The 23728-nt window shown below is 47.2% G+C and overlaps 1 protein-coding gene across 1 annotated transcript in view; it reads right to left on the bottom strand.

The window, feature by feature from the left end:
* Positions 1 to 4552: 4552 nt before the first annotated feature.
* Positions 4553 to 23728, bottom strand: part of TULP3 (TUB like protein 3) — a 29147-nt gene continuing 9971 nt past the window's right edge. Inside the window, exons 2-11 of the mRNA XM_068970771.1 lie at positions 21565 to 21616; positions 14997 to 15156; positions 14044 to 14217; positions 11324 to 11457; positions 10767 to 10964; positions 8401 to 8513; positions 8060 to 8174; positions 6569 to 6667; positions 5938 to 6109; positions 4553 to 5390 (exon numbers count right to left, since the gene is read on the bottom strand). Coding sequence (XP_068826872.1) covers positions 5257 to 5390; positions 5938 to 6109; positions 6569 to 6667; positions 8060 to 8174; positions 8401 to 8513; positions 10767 to 10964; positions 11324 to 11457; positions 14044 to 14217; positions 14997 to 15156; positions 21565 to 21616 — 1351 coding nt within the window. The 3' untranslated portion in view covers positions 4553 to 5256. The remainder of the gene's footprint in view (positions 5391 to 5937; positions 6110 to 6568; positions 6668 to 8059; positions 8175 to 8400; positions 8514 to 10766; positions 10965 to 11323; positions 11458 to 14043; positions 14218 to 14996; positions 15157 to 21564; positions 21617 to 23728) is intronic.

The raw sequence follows: 23728 nt of genomic DNA on the forward strand, positions 1-23728 counted from the left end.
ATGGAAACATCTCCAGGATATATTAAATGAAAAAAAGCAAGCTACTGAACCAAATCCTGAGGATGGGAAAGATTGAAGGCAGGAGGATAAGGGGACAGAAGGACAGAAAATGAGATGGTTGGATGGCATCACCGGCTGGATGAACCTGAGTCTGAGCAAACTCCAGGAGTTGGTGATGGACAAGGAAGCCCGACATGCTGCAGTCCATGGGGTCGCTAAGAGTCGGACACGACTGAACGACTGAACTGAACTGGACTGAACCAAGTATGTATTATGCTACCTTTTGTGCACAAAGATTGGGAGATTACAAATACATTTTTATTTTTGCATGAAGAAACACTGGAAAGATACACTGGAAACTAAAATTGGTCAACTGTGAGAGTACGACAGGGCGAGAGAAACAGAATAAGGGGACAGGTGTGGGAGGAGGCTTTAATTGTATAAACACTTTTTGAACCACATGAAATCATCAGTATTTAAAATTTGTATCCATATGTGACACAGGATAACATAAGACTGACCAAAGGCAAAATCGGGACGTATTTCTAAGGGCATCCTTCTATCTTACCCTGATTGAGTCCACACTAGGCATGCATCAGCACCCTAGAAATTCCATCTAGACCCACTCTTCAAAGCTTGATCTAAGTCCCAGCCCCCTCTGCCTGTCACCCTTCTTTCCTCTCAGAGCATCCTTCCTTCCTGACTTCCCTGCCCCCAGACTATGGAAGAAAGGGAACTACTGATTATTATTGGAGTCTCTGAAAATCACAAGGAACAGAATCTAGGTGGATAGTACTTAATCAGATGTTAAAACCCCGAGGTTTGAGAACCACTAGATTACACCACCATGTGTAATAAAAAGTTGGAACAGACCAGGAAAGTCCCACTTCCACCCTTGCCCCCACCAGCTCTGCCCTCCACATGGCTCACTCTTCTTGCGCCCAGGCTCCTGGGTCTCAGCTTGGCCCCATGCATGGGAGAGTGGACCTGATAGACAGAAGGACTCGGCAGAGCCAGAGAAGACCACGGAGGCCTACTTCGTATTTGAAATATTTCAGAAACTTGCATTAATCTCAGGGCTTTTTTTTTTTTTTTTGGCATGGGCTGTTCCTTCCAATAGGAGAAAGTGAAAGTGTTAGTTGCTCAGTTGTTTTTGCGACCCCATGAACTGTAGCCTGCCAGGCTCCTCTGTCCATGGAATTTTCCAGGTAAGAATACTGAGAGAGGGGTACAAAGTCAGGAAGGCAAGGTAAGCTCAGGCCTGAGACCACAATAGGAATGTTTATCTCCCTAGTTAAGTCATGCTGTTTTCCTTTCCTTGGGCCATAGTCCCTGGAAAACTTTATGAGCATTTATAAACCATTTTGTGTAACTGCATGGCTAAAAAAAAAAAGTCAACTGAGATGCATTATTCTGTTTGTAAAAAGACACTAGTGAAAATGAGAACATTGATATCTGCCTAGGCATTTGGTGCTGGAGCCCCAGCGTTCTGCCTGGAGTCCGTCCACTGTCTGCCATCCAGAAACACTACTGTCCCTAGAGCTTCTAGAGTTGTGTTGATGCTGAAGCACAGAGTGCCTAGTATAATACAATAGCACAGGACGACAGGCTCTGGGCCTTGGAATCTGTGTTCCTTACTGCACTTGTAACATGCCCCCTGGGTCAGCAGGTGGTGCTAGGGAGCTGCCCACAGTTTAGGGAGGTGCTGTTGCTCAGACTCTGCAGCCCCCTGGACTGTTAACCCACCAGGCTACTTTGTCCATGGTTGCCATTACTCCAGAGCATCTTCCCGACCAGGGATGGAGGGAAGGAACCCATGTCTCTTGTCTGAACTGGCAGGCGGATTCTTTACCACTAGCACCACCTGGGAAGCCCGGTGGCTTAGGAGGGCTTGCCTGAAAACTTCACGGGCAGTGCCCCGCCCCCCAAACTGGGAAGAGCCGTGAGACTTAGAGAGCACACACTGACTAAGACAGCTAGCTGATAGGGCGGGGGGAAAGGGGCAGACTAGCCCACGTGCCCTTGGCCGAGAGATGTGTGAGGCCAGCCATGCAGAGAGGGGCTGGAGGCTGAGGGGGGCAGTTCTCAACATCCAAGGGTTTTCTCTGGGAACAGTTGTGGCCAGTGGTTGGGAAGCGGCTTCCTCAGTTGCAAGGTCACGCCCTTCCCCAGGTGTGCTCCCCTCAGTCCAGTCTCCCCTCCGCAGGTTTCTCCAGCTACAAACAGTGGAACAGCCAACAGCAGCTGTGCAGGAAGGAGAACCAGAGCACATGGCTGAAAACACACTGTGGGGTCTTGGGTGACTGTGGGTGTGGGCAGGGAGGACTGGGTTCACGCGAGGACAGGAAATCCTATGTTAATAACTCTAACTCCTCAATCTACAGGAGAGGCAAATCCCTGGCAGAACCAGAACCCAGGGACTCTGCCTGATTTGACCGTTGCTTTATTTCTGTACCCATGTTGCTATCTAAAGGCAGTGAACTGATACTCGTTGATTTCTTTCTCTCACCTAACCTTCCACTCAAAAAGAACCTTGTGTAGAGGGACGGAATGGGGTGGGAGGTGGGAGGTTCAAGTGAGAGTGAACATATATATACCTATGGCTGATTCATGCTGATGAATATGATGGAAACCAACACGATATTGTAAAGAAATTATCCTGCAATTTAAAATAAATTTTAAAGAGCCTTTTGCAGGCTTATTCAGATGTTTGAAAATCACCTGCTGGTATCTTTCATATCAATGACCACTGATATTATTCTTGGCTATTGAAAAGTGTATAAAAAAAGTGTATAACCTTTTGGCAAAAAAATCAAGTGAAAAAGAAAACCCAAGCTGTACACATCAGACTGACCCCAGCCCTCACCGTGATGTGACTCATCCCGTGACCCTAAGAGCAGGAAGGCCTCGCCAGGACGCATGAACATACTCCTTCTAACTTGTCTGTAGAAGGAGGCCTTAAATGTGACCACTGAGAACTGAGAGTCCCTTCATTCTGTTTTTTTCTGCTGGGAAATCAGGAAGGTGACCCAGGAAGCTGACAGGTGCAGGCACCACCCTCTGGGCCCCCTTAGTCTCAGCCCCATCATCTGTCTTCTGGGGCCCCCTCAGTCTCAGCTCCCTCGTCTTGCCCTCTGGGGGCCCCTCAGTCTCAGCTCCCTCGTCTTGCCCTCTGGGGCCCCCTCAGTCTCAGCTCCCTCGTCTTGCCCTCTGGGGCCCCCATATCAGTCTTAGCCCCATCATCTGCCCCCTGGGGTCCCTGTCTCAGGCTCAGCTCCATCGCGTGTCCAGGAAACGCCGTGTCATGCATGTGATGAGTCCTCAGACCCCTGCTCTCCTGTGATGGAAACTCACAGTGAGACTCACTTGGCTTCAAAGAACTGACTAGTTCACGGCTGTAGCGATGAAACTATCACGACAGATGTGATGGAAGGAGCCATGCGAGGGATGGGGGGTCTGAAAGAATGGCAACACTCATTTTTATAGAAATCACTTTTTATTTCTGTAGCGTACAAAAAGTATAAATATGTAAAACTGATCACCTGCACACTTGAGCAGGAAGGACAGGAGGCCGGGGTGTATCTGCACCAGAGCTGGGGCAAGAGGCAGGTCAGGTCAGCCGCCCCCCAGGTCCCTCCCAAGACACTTCATATCCCCTGCTGGAGGCAAGCGAGCAGCCTCAGGAGAGGCCAGCGGGAGAAGGGCACCTGAGGACCGAGGCACTTGAGGGACGCAGCCTGAGATGACCGCCAGGTCAGGACAGAGCAGTAGACATGCGGGTGGGGTGAGCCATGGGTCAGCTCACCCCTAGTCTCTTTCCTTCCACTGCTGTTTGATGTGGAGCAGCGACAGGAAGCAGGGACAGAAAGGACGTCCACATAAGGAAATAGAAGGAACAACAGAGGCTGCCGCCCAACACCAGACTAGCAGACAGGCCTGGGGGTGACCGACGGCAACGTGGAGCTCATGGCGCTCCTGAGTCAGGATATGGGTGCCCGAGCAGGCCGTAAACCGGCAGCAGAGCCATGCAATTTGTTGGAAGAGGCTAATAATCTGAACAAAATAGCAAAACGCTTACAATCTGCGAGCACAAGCGATAGGAAGTGACCTGGCTGGGGGAGCCAGGCCTTGGGGCTAACGACACTTGCGTTGAGAAGAGAGGCCTGAGCGTCCTCACCCTGGACGGTGACAATGGCAGGTTTACACACCCACACGGTTCTCTCCCTCCCATGGGGCGGCAGGTGTGTCTGCACTAACGGCTCCACAGTAACTCATCGAGGGAGGTGCTCAGGGCTGAGAAGGTGAAGGCCACGTCAAAGCTTCTCAGCCATGACCTGACCAGGTCAGGTCCCCTCTGAAGTCCACGCTTCCAGCCTAAACCACGATTAAGACAATTTGTAAATTTCTCACATCACTGATCACAAATTGGACCACAGCCACCTTGACTGAGACAGGAGCCAGTCGGCCAGCCTTGAGGGAAGAGGGGATCATGATCAGGTGACTCCTGAGGCTCCAAGTGGAGCGGCTGGCTCTGGGGAATGGGCGCCGCACTCCCCCACCCCACCCTTGCCCCCTGACAAAAGACAGCAGGAAGCGAGCACTTCTCCCGGGGCCCCTCCCCCGTGGGTGAGGCAGGTGTTGGGTGGACTTGGAATGACCACTGACGGTAAATGATACTCTGCTAACCTCTGTGGGCAGGACACAGGAAAGGTTATGTCGCAGCAGACAAGGCCAGCAGACAAGGCCTCAGCTGCAACCTGCACTCCTGGAGGCAGTCGTCCCCCAGGTGCTCTCGTGACCACAGGCCCATTATGGAAGACCGCCAGGCCCAGGGCAGTACAGAGACCCTGGAAACTGGGGACGGTCACATCTCCATGGATGAACCGGCCATTTTCAGAAAAAGTCTGCAGACCTGGAGACTGAAGATCACTGAGGGAACTATCCCTCTCTGAGAAGGTCTGCAAGAAAGGGAAGTCAAGATGATTCTGGCTGCGAATTTCCAAAAACAAGACTCTGACGGCTGGACGATAACATCGGATCACTCCTGTGCTCTGCAAAGCCTCTTACCCGAGTTGAGCCATGATCCCTGACCAGGGCTGTGTGACCAGGGAGTGGGGGTGTACAAACATATATGTGCACGCACACGTATGTGAATCCACACACATCTATACACACACTTCCAGGGACCACTCCACAGGGGCAGCCTCTTGCTCTGGGTGTCCTGGGGCGCTCTCGCCCTGCTCCGGCTGCTCGGCCTCACTCGCAGGCCAGCTTGCTGTCAAAGCTGGAGAGTCCGATGGCAAAGGCCTGGAGCGCGCAGAGCGGGTAGTTGTAGTCCAGCGTGAACACGTCGTCGGCCACGCGTCCAAACTGCATGATTATGTAGTCAGCTGGAAGCAGAGGGCAGGCACATCAGCGGGGGAGGTGCTTCTACCTGGAAGGGCCCACTTTAGATACGGAGACAAACCTTCCACACAGGCCAGCAATCCCAGCTCTCTAAAATGGGAATCCCTCAGAAGGATGGAAAGAGGCGTGACCAAGAGTGCCCGCTCCCTGCCACCACAGGCTCTGCTATGATCCACTCCACTCCGGGGAAGAAGGCTGCCCAGGGCAGGGCCAGAGGAGGGGACGGCGATGAGGAGCCTGCCGGGCGCAGCACAAGCTCCGTGGGCCCGACTGGACTCGCCCAGAGCATTCACTGAGGAAGGGAAGGTCTGTGCCCCTGCTTCGCACGCTGCCTCCCCCGGATGTCTCTGTCTCACTTCTGCCCTCCACACAGCGACTCAGAGGTCCCAACTGTACAATGCAGCTCTGTCTTTCCAAAGGAACCATTTCTTTCTTTCTTAAACCACTCTTTCCTGAGTGTAACTTCCTACCAAACAAGGCTAATGCTCATTTCCGAATCTCGCCAGAATACCCTTCTCCCTGGGGGCTTACGGTCGTTGTCGTGGACGATCTGGAAGTTCTTCACAGATGCCTGGGTGACCCGGCCGTGGAAGTTCAGGACGTAGGACTGGGTGTCATCGTTCCAGACCGGGGACTTGTTGTGCAGCTCAATCAAGTTCTCCATGGCTTTGTTCTGCCATTTTGAAAGCAAGCTCTCGTGGTCCTGCAGGCAAGGGGTCTGTGCTGAGAGCCAGGGGAGACCACCCCTCCTCTACCCTGTACAGGGACGGGCAGAGGAGGGGCCTATTTTCTCCATTTCAGAAAATAGAACAGAAAGTCAAAGATTAAGCCAGGTATCTGGATTCTTAGAGAATCACCAGCAGTTCTCTTTGCAGAGTTAAGCGGCTGCCATCTACTGCATGAGCAAGTGCCGGTGCCCGGGGCTCTGGAGCGACGGCTCTCTGAAGGAGAGGGGCCGGTCGCATACTGGGCTCTGGTGGAAGCAGGAGTCTGTTCTACTGACTTTGTCTGCATCACGGTCTTATTTTTAGGGTCCTCTGATGATTAAATATGTATACCTATGGCTGATTCATGCTGATGTATGGCAGAAACAAATGCAATATTATAAAGCGATCCTTCAATTAAAAATAAAGACATTAAAAACAAATACGCTCTTACTTACATTTCGTGGCTGAAAAGGAATCCGTTCATGATTCATATTCATCCCAGGGATGATCACAGACATTTTCCTCGGGCCTTTAAATCCAAGTACATTTGTCTCCTAGAAGAGAGGGAAATAAGCAGGAACTTGAAACAGAAAAGAAAAAGCGACAGCATTCTTAACACAAGACTCTGCTGGGCACGCGCAACGTCCACAAGGTGGAGAGCACTAAAAACCATTCACTTACTTCACTGTAGTTAAACAAAGAGACGGGGAATCAAGACCAGGAAAATACTGTTTCCTCTTTTTAACCTACTTTGAACATTTGAATTTAAAGCAGATTCTATTATCTAGAAACCTTACTCTTCTTTAGCCTAACGTGAAATTTAAGACAATTTTGAGCAAACTGCCCAGTTTTATCATCATCAATAAATATCTATTTCCCAGCTAAGGACATAGCACTATATGATATACAGGGAGAATTACAGTTTAACTAAGGCCTGTACTTGGAAGTAAAAAATTAAAATGCCTATCAAGCCAAGCAGATTATACATGAATAAGTACATTAAATATGTGGATGTGTATATATTTACATACATATATACATGCATATTAAAGTCATGCATAGTTAAAATATTTAATTGATTCTGAAGCTAAGAGAAAACATACCATAGGTTATAAAGGGTTAAGTCAAATGATTCTCAGTCACACAGATAAAATCTCATGGGAATCAAGTGATGAGATTAATTCCAACTGAAGAAAAGCTGAGACTCTAGGATCAAAGCAACAACTGAGTCGGGTTAATTCCTTCTCGCTTCTCTGACTCTGCATGCCCTCTACACGGTGGGTCCAGGTTTGTGCGGAAATAGCAGTGACCGGGAGTTTACAAAGTGGTCAGAGAAGGATCAGAAGCACGACGAGGGTAGCTCACGGGCTGCGAGAGGAATCGAGGAGAGCCGAGGGGACCGTCAAGCATGTCCTGTGCGGGGAGAGGCCCCTCTGCAGACCCTGGTGGGCAGGCAGGAGGGGACGGGCAGGTTTGGGGTTGGGGGAGGGAGCGGCCAGAGAGGAAGGCTGCTGCAGCTCGAGGGGCAGGGAGCATGCTGCCAGGGGAGCCAGAGGGTGAGGTGGAAGGTCTGGGCTGGACTCTAGACTCGGTGGGGAGCAGCCTGAAAGGCCGTGGAGCAGAAGGACGTCGTCTGCTGGAGCAGGGCCGCTTGGCAGCAGCAATACACAGCAAACCAGCTTGGAGAAGATGGAAGGAGGGACCAGCTTCCAAGTCACTGTCACCTCTAGCCAGTATGTCAGCGGTAATGTAGTGAGTGTTCACACCACCACGGCACAGGGAAGGGACAAGAGCAGAGGAGACAGGGCCTGCTGGAACAGTCAGTACACTGAACTTGGCGGATCACAAGTAAACCTGAGCACACAGGGAAACAAGCATGGCGGGGCGGGAAGGGTGGCAGACTGTGAGCCCAGGGCTGGTCAGGAGGCCGGCAAGATGGCACTCACGTAGCACACGGCGGCCAGCTCCTGACGCATGTAGGCCTTCTCCACCAGGCCCTGGGCCTTGGCCGGGCTCACACCGTGGTCATACACGGTAAACTTAGTCCCCATGAGGTTGGACCTAGAATCAAGAGGAAAGGTCACCACAGAGCTCTGTAACTTTCTCTCATTTTGAGTCACTCTCTCAAAGATTCATCCTTAAAACATGGAGAGGCCTTGGGCTTTCTATTAACTTATTTCTTTAGATGGCATCAAACCAGCTCACTGTAAAACCAGCGTGGACTTGCTTTGAGACTACAGGAATCAAGCTCTCACAAGAAGAGGACATGACATGAGGCTGCCCCCACCTGAGCTTGCCAATATAGCTCTCCCCTTCTCGGGACAGGTCTGTGGGGTCCGTGGAGATGAGGTAGTTGGATGTCTTGCTCTTTTTCCGCTTCCTACCTGCAAGAAGAAATATCTAGAAAAGGAAAAAACATTTCAGTAAAAAATGCACTCAAGAGCTGCCAGGTGTGTATGTGTCCTACCTATTCAGTGAGCAAATATCCAGCAGCTGCCTGTCCTATACCAAGCAGTCCCCCTCTGGGTCTTTTCTATTTTTAAACAGGTTTAATTTGCTTTAACTTTTCTTGTAGAAAAGCCACATGGTGGCTACAGCTGGAGTCCTCTGCACTGAGACTCCAGTGTGGGTCGTGCTCAGCACATTCTCAGACACTCTCCCTTCAGAGCCTGGGGTGAGGCGGCCCAAGTCTTGGCGACGACATCAGAGATGATTTCAGCACACCGCCTGGGGCAGCATACAGCCCAGCCACAGCACAGCGCTGTTCACGCTGGCCAGCTGGCAGCTTCCAGGCATAGGAGCAGAGGCTATGCTAGGGTCCCGGGGCGGGGGTGAGAGGCGCCAGCCAGGAGCCGAGGGGCCGGTCAGCCTGCAGGATGGTGTGGGGCCTGCTGATCCCACTCCCAGCCGCCTCACCACACAAGGACTGGAGAACCTGGCCAGAACCACGACCTCACAGATGGCAGCAGTGACCTCCCTGAAGCCCTGAACACCCAGACCAGCCTCTATGCACTGGAACCCCAGTGGTGATGACGCCTGGCCCCTGGTGTGCAGGCCGGCACGTGTTAAACTCACGCATCATGTTCAAAACCTAGTCCTGGAAGGGTACTCCCAGGCAGAAGTCAATCATCTCGGGTTCCCAGATGCACAGGCACGAGACGGGGCTCCCGCAGAGCCTGGATGAGGCACCCAGCTGAGCGAGGGGCCCCCACTCCCTGTCCCTGACCTTGCTGCCGTGTGCTCTGTGGCCTTGGGCCCTAGGTGCCACGGTGGAAGCCCCTGTGGCCTCCTCTCCCAGGGCCCTGGGGCCTCCAGCCCTTTCACAGCACCAGCACATCTGCCGTTTGGGGTTTTCTCAGAGAAGACCAATCTCTAGGTCTTACCACTTTTTCTAATCCTGATTATGCCTCTTAGAATTCACCACCAGAGTCTCCCAACTGCCTAGTTTTTCTAAATTCACTAGCCTCATTCTCCACATCATTCTTTGTAACTTCATCCCTAAAACCTCCACTGACATTTTATTTATTTGCTTGCACCAGGTCTTAGTTGCGTCATGTAGGATCTAGTTCCCCGACCAGGAACCAAACCCAGGCCCCCAGCATTAGGAGAGCGGAATCTTAGCCACTGGACCTCCAGGGAAGTCCCACTCCACTGATATTTTAAACAGGCTTCGTGCAGTTTCACAAGAAGACGGCCTCTACCCTGGAGAGGCAGGACCTTGGACACTGGGCCCCCCGCTCCCCACCGCACTGCCTTCCTGCTGCACTGTGTGAGTGGCTGTTCTGAGCTCCTGTGGCTTCAGAGACGTGGGTACCATGGTGTGGACATCCTTCCCAAACCCTGCTGAACCTGGAGAGTGACAGGGAGGTGGGCGAGGACAGTACCCGGGGGTGGGGGGGGCACTATGGAGTCAGACAGGTTGAGACTGATGTTGGTGGTGTGGGTGCTCCCTGAGCCCCAGTTACCTTGCCCGCACAGGGGGACAAGGACTCCTGTCTTACAGCGCTGTCCTATGGGTTCCAGGTGATGACACACAGAAAGCCGGAGCACACGCCTGGTGCGCAGCACACACGCAGTGAACAGCGGGCGTCAACAGCACTGACACCTACTACCACCATCTTATTTCTAGAACCTTAAAATCATCCACTTAGACCTGGTATTAACACAAAATAGGCTGGTCACTGGCAAATACTAACTGCCTCAAATTTAGGGTAAATCAGAATTTCTAGGATGGAAAATAAGACATTTCACTGACATGTTTTTGTTTTTCCAATTCCTCCTATTCCCTAAAATGTACTCTCTTTTTCCCACATTGGCATGTTCTACCATGTAATAAGAATAAAAGTCTAAGAGCACGCTGGAAACCCCTGCACCCCAAAAGAGGGATGGAGGTAAAAACAACATTTAAATATTCTCCTCCATTTTATGACTCCTTGATAAAACTCTTTTTTCTGGGGTGGGGGTGGATTTTGACTATTAGACTAGTACCTCTTTGAAGACAGTGAGAACACTGCCCCGGACACTTGTAAGTACACCCTCGTTCCTGCTGACTAGGTCTGAGACTGGTGCCCCCCAACCCGTTGCTAAGACCACCACCGTCCCCGCCCCGACAGCACACTTCCCTCCATCTCAAGAGAAGAGCCACTCGCCTACCTTGCGATCCTCATCCTTTTCCAAGTGCATGTAGTAGGTGGGGAAGAGCCCCCGGTCCATTCCTTTCTTGTCCCGGGTTATCCGGCACTTCACTGTGACACCTCGTGGGGCAGGACTGTATGCAAAGCCTTCCAAGTCCTCCATTTCTCCCAGCTGAATGTCAGAGTGCGGGGATGCGGTCCCGGAGGCCCCTGTGCCCTGAGAGAGCAGCCGCAGCTGGGTCAGGAAACCTCATGTTCTCTTTGAGAAACACTTAAAGGACAAATTAACTTACTGATTTACCCATATGTCTTCCGTCTTCTGACAAAATAAGGAAAAACTCTGAGAAGTTAAGTAAGTATGTGACCACTGGGAGTAATGAAGGAGAGAAGTACGAAAATGGGATACAGCTTTACAAAAGCTGGCTGAAGACACAGGAAATAGAGTCGTGGGCTCTAAATTTAATTCCAGCTTAAATCCTGGAAGCAGCCCTCATCCAGTGATGGCACTTAAACAGGAAGACGTGTCCAGGAAGCAGCGAAATCAGCCCCAGAGGAAGAAGGTTCAGGACTACACACCGGGGCTGGCTTCTGGCTGGATGCAGAACCGGGCCTCTCTGCCTCTGAACATGGCGACTGAGACCTTAGTTGGTTCCCTTCTCCTTCTTCCCCATCAGTCTCCTCCTCGTCAAAGTTCAAACTCCCTGAGATCCCTGGCAGAAAGGGAGAAACTGTTTTTAAAAAAGGCCAGAAAATCTTTGAGCCAAATATAACTTTAACTCCCTTGCTTAAAACATTCCAGCTGTTCTGACTTAACACACGGCTCTTTTATGCACATTCTGACAACTCTTTCTTCATATTCTCACCTACTCCATCCCTCATTTTCCCTGCCCACTTCTGCCACCCTAATTTGAGCCTCTTTAAAACATTCTATGAGAGAAAATATCTGCAAATCATACATCTGATAAGGATTAATATCCAGAATATTTAACTCAACAGCAATAAAACAAACCCAATTCAAAAATGGATCAAGGACTTGAATAGACATTTCTCCAAAGAAGATACATAAGTGGCCAATAAGCATGAGAAGATTCTCAACATCACTAGCCATTAGGGAAATGCAAATTAAAATCACAATGCGATACCACTTGACAAGCACTGGGATGACTACTATTAAAAAAACATACCAGGCTTCCCTGGTGGCTTAGTGGTAAAGAATTCGCCTGCCAATGCAGGAGACACGGGTTCTATCCCTGATCCAGGAAGATCCCCCATGCCACAGGGCAGCTAAACCCGTGTGCCACAACTACTAAGCCTGTAGCCTACAGCCCGGGAGCTGCAACTACTGAAGCCCGCCACCTAGAGCCCGTGGCCCGCAACAAGAGAAGTCGCTGCACTGAGAAGCCCCAAAACCACAACTAGAGAGTAGCCCCAGCTTGCTGCAACTAGAGAAAAGCCTGGGCAGCAACAAAGACCCAACGCAGCCAAAATAAATAAGTAAAATAATAAATTTTAAAAAACAACAACAAAAACCCAAAACCAGAAAATAAGTGCTGGTGAGGATGTGGAGAAACTGGAACCCTCATGCACTGCTGGTGGTGATGTGAAATTATGCGGCCACGGCAGAAAGCAACATTGTGGTTCCTAAACTAGACATACAGAACTGCCCCAGAGTCCACCAATCCCACCTCTGGGTATGTTCCCAAAAGGAGGAAGAGAGACACAGACAGGCACGTGAACAACCGATGTGCAGAGCCGTGTTCTTCCCAATTTTCAGATGGTGGAAACAGCCCAAATATCCAGCAACTGATGAATTAACAAACCGTGGCACATACGCAAATGGAACGCTATTCAGCCTTAAGAAGGAATGAAATCCTGACGCCTGCTGCAACATGAACGCATCTTGAAGACACGATGCTAAGTGAAAGCAAGTCAGACACAAAAGGCGGAAGCCCCTGTGATTCTTCGTGCGCTGTGAGGGGAGAGGAGGAGCTGGGGAGGCAGAGTTCACCGGGGACAGAGGCTCAGTCTGTGAAGGTAACAAAGGCCTGGAGATGACAGTGGGGAGGCCCAGGAGGAGCAGTTCTGCCCAAGACAAAGAAGCAGAGCTCCGCTTGAAACCCAACCCTCTTTCTCTTTGGTCTCTGGGGTGAGGCTGCCCCTCATACAATAGCTGGCACAGCCCCCAAATCGTAACTGGCAAGGAGACCGAGCAACAGGCAGTCCTACCCATCTCGGAGAAGGGACCACCATGAGCTCTTTTCACACAGTTCACAAATAAATGGTATCAAGTTTTTCTCAAGGACACCCAAAGACAAGACTAAGGCCAGGAAAATATACATCCATATGAAAATGTATGCACAACTATTTACAGCAGCGCTATTCCTAACAGCCAGAGTGGAACCACCGCAACTGTCCATCAGCTGATGACAAAAAGAACAAAAGATGGCTTATCTGTACAATGGAGCGTCACTTGACTATAGACAGGAATGAAGTACTGACAGGCCAGAACGTGGATGAACTCTGAAAAACTGACGCTAAGTGACAGCCAGGCACAGAGGGCCACACAGCGTGTGACTGCTGACATGACATCCCAGAATCAGCAGGTCCACAGAGAGAGGGAGACTGGTGGCTGCCTACGGATGGGGCGCTGAGAATGCAGCAAATGAAGGGGGACAGCTAACAGGCACGAAGTCCTGTGGGGTCAGACAACGTTACAAAACGGAGAGCGCTGATGGCTGCAGGCTTCTGAGTGACACACTAAAGGGCCAATCAACTGTTGGCTTTAAGTGGGTGAACTGTGTGTTATGTGAATTATATCTCAATAAAACTACCATTTAAAACATTTGTTGGTTTGTGACGGACATTTCTTTCTTTTTTCTTCCCTAAAATGTTAACTTTTGGGGGTGGGTAGCAAAAAGGCACAGAACTCTTGGGACCTCACTCTCATACGGGTATCTTCATTTCTACTACGCTTTCTTCTTTTTTGTAGAAGTACCGTTGACTTACAACGTTAGTACTATGTTTTCAAATGCCATTTTATACTAAAAACTCAGTTTATGTGAACATGTACCTTAAGACAGAGATCAAGGATTTCTCCCAAACTTGTAAGACAAGCAAACGAACCTCCTCCACTTGAGGAACATTATCTTCCAAACTGACACTCCCTGAATCTTGGTCTAGAGAGCACCTGCCTCCTCCACTTCATTCTTCACAGCATGGAGTAACTCTTGTCCAGCCCACACCTGACGTCGCCCCAGCTCAACCAGCTCACGGCCTCAAAGCCGGGACCCCCTCACCGTGCTTTCGGAGAACCTCCTGCAGGTCCGGCTTGGAGGCGGGGTCCTGTGCACTCTCCCCATCTGCGCTCCCTTCAGTGTCCTCAGTGGCAGAGGAGCCTACCGTGAGAACGTGAAGTCTGGTGTCCACATCCTGAGCATCTGGCTTCAGGAAGGCAGCAGGACCATCAATGCCTAGGAGCCCAACAAAAAGAAACAGAAGCCGGTATTATCCCCTCTGTGGCCAGGTGGTTTTGGTGCGTGTTATCCGAATGAACACCCACCAAACAGGTTCACTTCTCCAGCCTTAACCTCCACGAGGACATCTGTTAACACAGGAAGCCACTCCATTAACTGTGTTCATTTTATCAAGCTGCCCTGACTAGAGGCTAAAGTATGAATAAAACGCACCTGATGCTGTGTTTCAGAAACTTAAAAAAGAGACAGAAAGCAAAGCAGGTCCTCTGGACTCGAGGCCTGGTCCAGGAAGGCAGCCAAGGGCTAGCTTTGGCCATGTTTAACCCTGCTCTTTCTCGTCCCTGTTGCTGTTGCTGCTGTCCCCTGAGTCCGGCTACTGGAGGAATGGTTGCCTCTCTCTGCTCCTGGCTTTACGGTTCACTCTGCTGGGAGACAACAACCAAGCCTGCCAGCTCCTCAAATGGGGTGTTCTGGGGGCTTCCCTGGTGGTCCAGTGGTTAAGACTCATCACTTCAACGGGAAACTAAGATCCCACACTCATTCATTTTGCAGATAAAACAACTGTTCCAGCATGGCTGTGAACTTTCAGGTATCCTCCGCTGATTGGACCACTGTGTTTATCCCAACTCAAAAGCCTAACTGTGATTATAAAGATTATGAAGGGACCTGGTAACGATGCTAATAGCATCCCTCTGGCCCACCTGAAAAGGCTCTGCCTTCCCCCAGGTCTGTGAGAGCCCTGTGGCAGCGGGAGGGGACGCTGCCTGAGCACACACCCTGCAGGACGACGCCGCCGTGCGGGGCCTGGGGTTCCACCAGCAGAGCGTGCTCCTCGCAGCCCCTCGGCCTTGCCCGCCGCGGCCGGGCCTCCAGGTTCGGCTGCACCATGAGCGGCTCCAGGCGCTTCTTCCTCTGCTTCTTCTCTAGCAGCGCTCTCTGGGGAGGATTGAGAGGGGACAGCCAAGGGGTTGACCACCAGGTCTGGCTACTTCAGTATATACAGTCTTTCACAGATCCTTACAGAGCCTCTGGAACTTACATTTTCCCACTTAAGAAGTGGGAAAACCTGAGGCACAGAGAGGGGGGTAAGGATCCATTTACTTCATTTAATAAATACTAAACACCTATAAAAAGCCATCTAAAGTGATACAAATGCATTTCTAGCCAAGCTAAGACCATAATTCAAGTATATTAAAAATATATAGTAATTAACATATTATTATCAAATCACAATCACAAGTTTATATAAATACATATGAGTGGGAAAAAGATGAAGGAACACGGTAACGGTGATTTGTCTAGCAAGTAGAATATGGATGATTATTTTTCCTTTTCCTAGTTTTCTAAATTTTCCTACTTTTTTAACTGGAAGAAAAAAAGAAAACTTATTATCCTTTAGGTGTGAAGAAAAGGGGACCATCCACCACTGTTGGTGGAAATGTAGACTCTTACAGCTGCTATGGAGAACAGTATGGAAGGTCCTTAAAAAACTAAAAACAGAACTACCATATGATCCAGCAATCCCACTCCTAGGCATACGTCCAAAGCGTATATGCCCTTGAAAGGATACATGTACCCCAACGTTCACTGCAGCATTCTTTACAATAGCTAAGACATGGAAGCAACCTAAATGTCCATGGACAGAGGAAGAGAAAAAGATGTGGTACATATATATATAATGGTATATTATTACTCAGCCATTGAAAAGAAAGAAATAATGCCATCTGAAGCAACATGGATGGACCTGGACATTATCATGCTGAACGAAGTCAGTCAGACAGAGAAGACAAGTATCTTGTGATATTGCTTATATGCAGAATCTAAAAAAAAAAAAAATGATACAAATGAACTTATTTACAAAACAAAAAGACACACAGATTTAGAGAAGGAACTTATGGTTGCCAGGGGGAAGGCACAGTCAGGTAGTTTGGCTGGACATGTACACACTGCTACATTTAAAATAGATAACCAACAAGGACCTTCTGTACCACACAGGGATATCTGCTCAATATTCTGTAATAATCTAAATGGGAAAAGAATTTGAAAAAGAACAAATACATGTATATACCACTGAGCTGACTGCTGCCACCTTGAAGCACAGGCTGCCTGAAGACCACTGGCTCGTGCTCCATTCTGGGTGCACATGAGAAGGCTGGATCCCTCCCATGTGGGGGCCTGAGAGGCAGTGGACTTGGTGAGAGGCCCCACAGAGGCACCATGGACACCAAGGGCCTGGTAGAGGCTCTGGAAGCCACACGGCCCCAGGAACGTCTCCCTGGACACAGGTGAACTAAGTTCCACCTCTGAAGTAATTTACTGCCTTCCAAGTCCTCTTACACAGAAGAACTATACAAAAGAGATCTTAATGACCCAGATAACCACGATGGTGTGATCACTCACCTAGAGCCAGACATCCTAGAGTATGAAGTCAAGTGGGCCTTAGGAGCCATCAACATAAAGCTAGTGGAGGTGATGGAATTCCAGCTGAGGTATCCTAAAAGATAATGCTGTGGAAGTGCTGCACGCAATATGTCAGCAAATTTGGAAAACTCAGCAGTGGCCACAGGATTGGGAAAGGTCAGTTTTCATTCCAATCCCAAAGAAAGGCAATGCCAAAGAATGTTCAAACTACTGCACAACTGCACTCATCTTACATGCTAGCAAAGTAATGCTCAAAATTCTCCAAGCTAGGCTTCAACAGTACATGAACCTAGAACTTCTAGATGTTCAAGCTGGATTTAGAAAAGGCAGAAGAACCAGACATGAAATTGCCAACATCCACTGGAATGGCTGAATTTAACTCAGATGACCATTATATCTACTACTGCAGGCATCCCTTAGAAGTAACAGAGTAGCCATCATAGTCAACAAAAGAATCTGAAATGCAGTACTTGGATGCAATCTCAAAAACGACAGAATGATCTCTTCATTTCCAAGGCAAACCATTCAGTATTATGGTAATCCAAGTCTATGCCCTGACCAGTAACGCTGAAGAAGCTGAATGGTTCTATTAAGACTATAAGACCTTTTAAAACTAACACCCAAAAAAGATGCCCTTTTCATTATAGGGGACTGGAATGCAAAAGTAGGAAGTCAAGAAACACCTGGAGTAACAGGCAAATTTGGCCTTGGAGTATAGAATGAAACAGGGCAAAGGAGAACAGAGTTTTCCCAAGAGAACGCACTGGTCATAGCAAACACCCTCTTCCAACAACACAAGAGAAGACTCTACACGTGGACATCACCAGATGGTCAACACCAAAATCAGATTGATTATATTCTTTGTACCCAAAGATGGAGAAGCTCTGCACAGTCAGCAAAAACCAGACCAGGAGCTGACTGTGGCTCAGATCATGAACCCCTTATTGCCAAATTCAGATTTAAACTGAAGAAAGTAGGGAAGACCACTAGACCATTCAGGTATGACCTAAATCAAATCCCTTATGATTATACAGTGGAAGTGAGAAATAGATTTAAGGCACTACATCTGATAGATAGAGTGCCTGATGAACTATGGACAGAGGTTCGTGACATTGTACAGCAGACAGGGAACAAAACCATCCCTAAGAAAAAGAAATGCTAAAAAGCAAAATGGCCGTCTGAGGAGACCTTACAAATAGCTGTGAAAAGAACAGAAGCAAAAAGCAATGGAGAAAAGTAAAGATATACCCATTTGAATGCAGAGTTCCAAAGAATAGCAAGGAGAGATAAGAAAGCCTTCCTCAGTGATCATTGCAAAGAAATAGAGGAAAACAACAGAATGGGAAAGACTAGAGATCTCTTTAAGAAAATCACAGATACCAAGGGAACATTTCATGCAAAGATGAGCTCAATAAAGGACAAAAATGGTAGGGACCTAACAGAAGTAGAAGATATTAAGAAGAGATGGCAAGAATACACAGAAGAACTGTACAAAAAAGATCTTCATGACCCGGATAATCACGATGGTGTGATCACTCATTTAGAGCCAGACATCCTGGAATGTGAAGTCAAGTGGGCCTTAGGAAACATCACTATGAACAAAGCTAGTGGCAGTGATGGAATTCCAGTTGAGCTGTTTCAAATCCTGAAAGATAATGCTGTGAAAGTGCTGCACTCAACATGCCAGCAAATTTGGAAAACTCAGCAGTGGCCACAGGACTGGAAAAGGTCAGTTTTCATTCCAATCCCAAAGAAAGGCAATGCCAAAGAATGCTCAAACTACCGCACAATTGCACTCATCTCACACGCTAGTAAAGTAATGCTCAAAATTCTCCAAGCCAGGCTTCAGCAATACGTGAACCATGAACTTCCACATGTTCAAGCTGGTTTTAGAAAAGGCAGATGAACCAGAGATCAAATTGCCAACATCTGCTGGATCATCAAAAAAGCAACAGAGTTCCAGAAAAACATCTATTTCTGCTTTATTGACTATGCCAAAGCCTTTGACTGTGTGGGTCACAATAAACTGTGGAAAATTCTGAAAGAGATGGGAATACCAGACCATCTGACCTGCCTCTTGAGAAATCTGTATGCAGGTCAGGAAGCAACAGTTAGAATTGGACATGGAACAACAGACTGGTTCCAAATCGGGAAAGGAGTACGTCAAGGCTGTATATTGTCTCCCTGCTTATTTAACTTATATGCAGAGTACATCATGAGAAACGCTGGGCTGGAGGAAACACAAGCTGGAATCAAGATTGCTGGGAGAAATATCAATAACCTTAGATATGTAGTTGATACCACCCTTATGGCAGAAAGTGAAGAAGAACTAAAAAGCCTCTTGATGAAAGTGAAAGAGGAGAGTGAAAAAGTTGGCTTAAAGCTCAACATTCAGAAAACGAAGATCATGGCATCTGGTCCCATCACTTCATGGGAAATAGATGGGAAAATAGTGGCTGACTTTTTTTTTTTTTGCTCTAAAATTGCTCCAGATGGTGACTGCAGCCATGAAATTAAAAGATGCTTACTCCTTGGAAGGAAAGTTATGACCAACCTAGACAGCATATTAAAAAGCAGAGACATTACTCTGGTCAAGGCTATGGTTTTTCCAAGCAGTCAAGTATGGATGTAAGAGTTGGACTATAAAGAAAGCTGAGCGCCAAAGAATCGATGCTTTTGAACTGTGGTGTTTGGAGAAGACTCTTGAGAGTCCCTTGAACTGCAAGGAGGTCCAACCAGTCAATCCTAAAGGAGATCAGTCCTGAGTGTTCACTGTAAGGACTGATACTGAAGCTGAAACTCCAACACGTTGGCCACCTGATGCGAAGAGCTGACTCATTTGAAAAGACCCTGATGCTGGGAAAGATTGAGGGCAGGAGGAGAAGGGGACAACAGAGGATGAGATGGTTGGATGGCATCACCGACTCAATGGACATGAGTCTGGGTAAACTCCAAGAGTTAGCGATGGATAGGGAGGCCTGGCGTGCTGCTGTCCATGGGGTCGCAAAGAGTCGGACATGACTGAGTGACTGAACTGAACTGACTGGATCATAGAAAAAGCAAGAAAATTCCAAAAAAAACATCTACTTCTGCTTCACTGACTTCACTAAAGCCTTTGACTGTGGATCACAACAAACTGGAAAATTCTGAAACAGACAGGAATACCAGACCACTTTACGCCTCCTGAGAAACCTGCATGCATGTCAAGAAGCAACAGTTAGAACTGGACATGGAACAATGGACTGGTTCCAAATTGTGAAAGGATTACATCAGTGCTGTATATTTAACTTATATGCAGAGTACATCATGCGAAATGCTGAGCTGGATGAAGCACCAGCTGGAATCAAGATTGTCAGGAGAAATATCAATAACCTCAGATATGCAGATGATACCACCCTTATGGCAGAAAGCGAATAGGAACTAAAGAGTCTTTTGACGAAAGCGAAAGATAAGAGTGAAAAACCTGGCTTAAAACTCAACGTTCAAAAAAACAAAAACCAAACAAACAAAAAAATGAAGATCATGGCATCCGGTCCCATCATTTCATGGCAAACAGAAGGGGAAACAACAGAAACAGCAACAAACTTTATTTTTTTGGGCTCCAAAATCACTGCTAACAGTGACTGCAACCATGAAATTAAAAGACGCTTGCTTCTTGGAAGAACAGTTATGACAAACCTAGGCAGCATATTGAAAAGCAAAGACATTACTTTGCCAGCAAAGGTCCATATAGTCAAGGCTATGGTTTTTCTAGTAGTCATGCATGGGTGTGACAGTTGAACCATAAAGAAAGCTGAGAGCTGAAGAACTGATGCTTTTGAACTGTGGTGTTGGAGAAGACTCTTGAGAGTCCCTTGGACTGCAAGGAGATCCAACCAGTCCATTCTAAAGGAAATCAGTCTTGGAAATTCATTGGAAGGACTGATGCTGAAGCTGAAACTCCAATACTTTGGCCACCTGATGCAAAGAACTGACTCATTGGAAAAGACCTTGATGCTGGGAGAGAGGAAGGCAAGAGGAGAAGAGGATGACAGAGGATGAGATGGTTGGATGGCATCACTGACTCGATGGACATGAGTTTGAGCAAGCTCCGGGAGATGGTGAAGGACAGGGAAGGCTGGCATGCTGCAGTCCATGGGGTGGCAAAGAGTCGGACATGCCTGAGCGACTGAACAACAAAAAGTCCCATTATGAGGTCCAAAAGCAACATAAAGGAGCAAGACAGCACTTGGAGGTATTTTTAGTCACCTGTCACTCCAGACACTGATGGCTAATGATCCTACGCTGGCAGACTGGATGGACCTAAAGAATTTCCTGAATTAGAAAACACTCCTATGAAAGTAACACATGTTGGATGTAAGATTCTAGGCTGACTAATCAGGACTCTCACAGTATGTGACAACACAGAATTGCATTTATCTCTTCCATCATGCCAATATTTAATGAAGGACTATAATGGGCCCAGCCCTAGGCCAGGACCTTCTGATGGAAAGGTCATCATCAACAGACTTCATGGAGAAAATGAACGTAAGTCAAATCATTGCAAATAATAACGCATAACTGAAAAGTGGGACCAGTACTGTGAGAAAATATTCTGTAGGCAACAGAGGCTTTTAAGTAGCACAGTACCATTTTCAGATTTGCATTTTAAGATTAAAAAAAAAAATCTTGCAGTTACATGAAACTACAGTGCAGAGAGGTATTTGGGCAGCAGTTTCATATTACTACACAGAAATACAGTGTTAACATTTTTCTAATTCTTATGACAGATGCCAAGGAATCTTTAGTGACTTTAAGTCCAAGGCCAGTTTTAACGCTGATATCCTCAAAGCGCTTTGGCCTTGCTGCAGCCACAGTCAGGCCCATCGGCTTCCTGATCAGGATAAGCTGTCCACATCTCTCAGAAGAGGAGCCTCTGCTCACCTGGTTATCCAGTTTCAGCTGCCTGAGCTTCATGGTCTCATCTTCAAAGGCACTGTTAAGAAAACATGAAAGCACTTAAGAGAGAAAATCCTCTTAAAACCCCATCAGTCTTGTCATTTCCGTGTAGCTAACTACTCCTTTGGGCCATCTGGAGCCAGTTAAGTCTACCTCAGGGAAGCGCCGGCCTCCACAGGCTGCCCTCAATGACCGCAGGAGGACCGGCCACCCTCCATGCCATACAGTCCAGGGGACCTGACGAGACTGGATACCCTCAGGGTGAGCAAAGGCAGAACACAGACCCCGTGCACGCCAGGATTTTTTTTCTCTTTAAAATCATGTACTGAGTATTCAATATGTTCCAGACACAGTGTTAAGTACTTTAAATGTATTCTTTTATTTATTCCTCAAAGCAGTCCTATGAATTAAGTACTGTCATTTTTCACACTTTGAAGATAAAGGAAACAGACCTGGAGAGCCACGCCTAGGGTTAAATAACAGAAACAGACACTAATCCTGGTCTCTTTCCAGAGTCTAAGTTACATCTAAAATCAAATATATTCTACTTCTGTGTTTGTTTTTAATTTTTATTGGAACACAATTGATTTAAAATGTTGTGCTAGTTTCAGGCATACAGCAAAGTGATCAGTTAATACATATGCTCTTTTTTTTAAAATTCTTTTCCCATATAGATCTACTTTAATTTTGGAGATAGTTCTAAGAGATAGTTAGGGAGTATATAAAGCATCTTACTAAAATCACTGACTTCAAGATCTAGCAAGTCATGTAACTTCCTTTTCAATAGAAGAATAAAACACTATTTAGTCATTACAAGAGACTACAAATGTGATGGACAAGATTTAATACTATTAGACAAATTTGTTTCACTGAAGGAAGTCAACAAAATGGAATCAAATTACTGTCTCAATTAAAAAATCAAACCCTTCTGTCTTTAAACTCTTTCTGAAAGTCTTTTCTATTTTTGACAATTTCCTAGCTTAAGATTTTGTGACTCAGCATTCTTAGAAACGAAGTATAAAACAAGGCAGAAGTGGTTCTCAATTATTTCTATTGTTAAGTTTTTACTAGGAGCTTCTTGCCAAAAAAAAAGCCAACTATAAATATGACGTCTTTATTTAAGAAGACATGTTCCACAGCTACAAAGGGAAGCAGGGCTTTTCCTGCACTTTGGGTAAATGCCCAAAAGCATCTCTCTATGGTTGAATGGCTAACTAGGACATTCCCACATTGTGGAAGGGTTTGTAAATTTTAATAATGCACAGCAACCTGGAATTTGTGCACCATCTTCAAGACTCCTCCTGCCCACTAACTGTAAGCCAATTTAATAACCCCTGAGATACAGACAAGGAGGTATGCTGATTCTCTGACAGTCCCCTCTATTTAAATTTCTATGTAACCTTTACATTTGGAGAAGGAAATGGCAGCCCACTCCAGTACTCTTGCCTGGAAAATCCCATGGATGGAGGAGCCTGGTAGGCTATGGTCTATGGGGTCACAAAGAGTCGGACATGACCGAGTGACTTCTCTCTTTCTTCTTAACCTTTCCATCTTATGTGAACAGCCAACTCATTGGAAAAGTCCCTGTTGCTGGGAAAGATTTCGGGCAGAAGAGGAGGACATCAGAGGACAAGATGGCTGGATGGCATCATGGATGCAATGAACATGAACTTGGGCAAATTTCAAGAGATGGTGAGGGCAGAAAGGCCTGGTGTGCTGCAGTCCAAGAGGCTGCAATGAATCGGGCACTACAGGGAGACTGAACAACCACCACCACCTTTACATTTAAGAATAACAACAACACTAAGTGTTAAATCATCTCATTTTTTCCCTAGCTTAAAAGAGACACAAACAGACAAAATATGAGATATGATACACTCTTCACCTTGACTTTGTGGATCCCTATCCAGGTATGCTCCTGATTTCCTGTCTTTAATCCTCATTCACATATTTTTAAATCAAGCTTTATATATACAGTGAGAGAATATTATTAGTATTCAGTGAAAATTAGTATACACTTGAAAAAGTCCTATATAAAACAATCAAGACAAAAAATAAACTCACTGTTACAGACTAGTATTTTCAACAACTACTGCTATGAAAATGCTTTTCCTCCACCTCACTGGTCCCTCTTCACTAAACCAGAATT

The sequence above is a fragment of the Capricornis sumatraensis genome, chromosome 4 (assembly GCF_032405125.1).
Source record: "Capricornis sumatraensis isolate serow.1 chromosome 4, serow.2, whole genome shotgun sequence".
In the NCBI taxonomy this organism is placed as follows: Eukaryota; Metazoa; Chordata; class Mammalia; order Artiodactyla; family Bovidae; genus Capricornis; species Capricornis sumatraensis.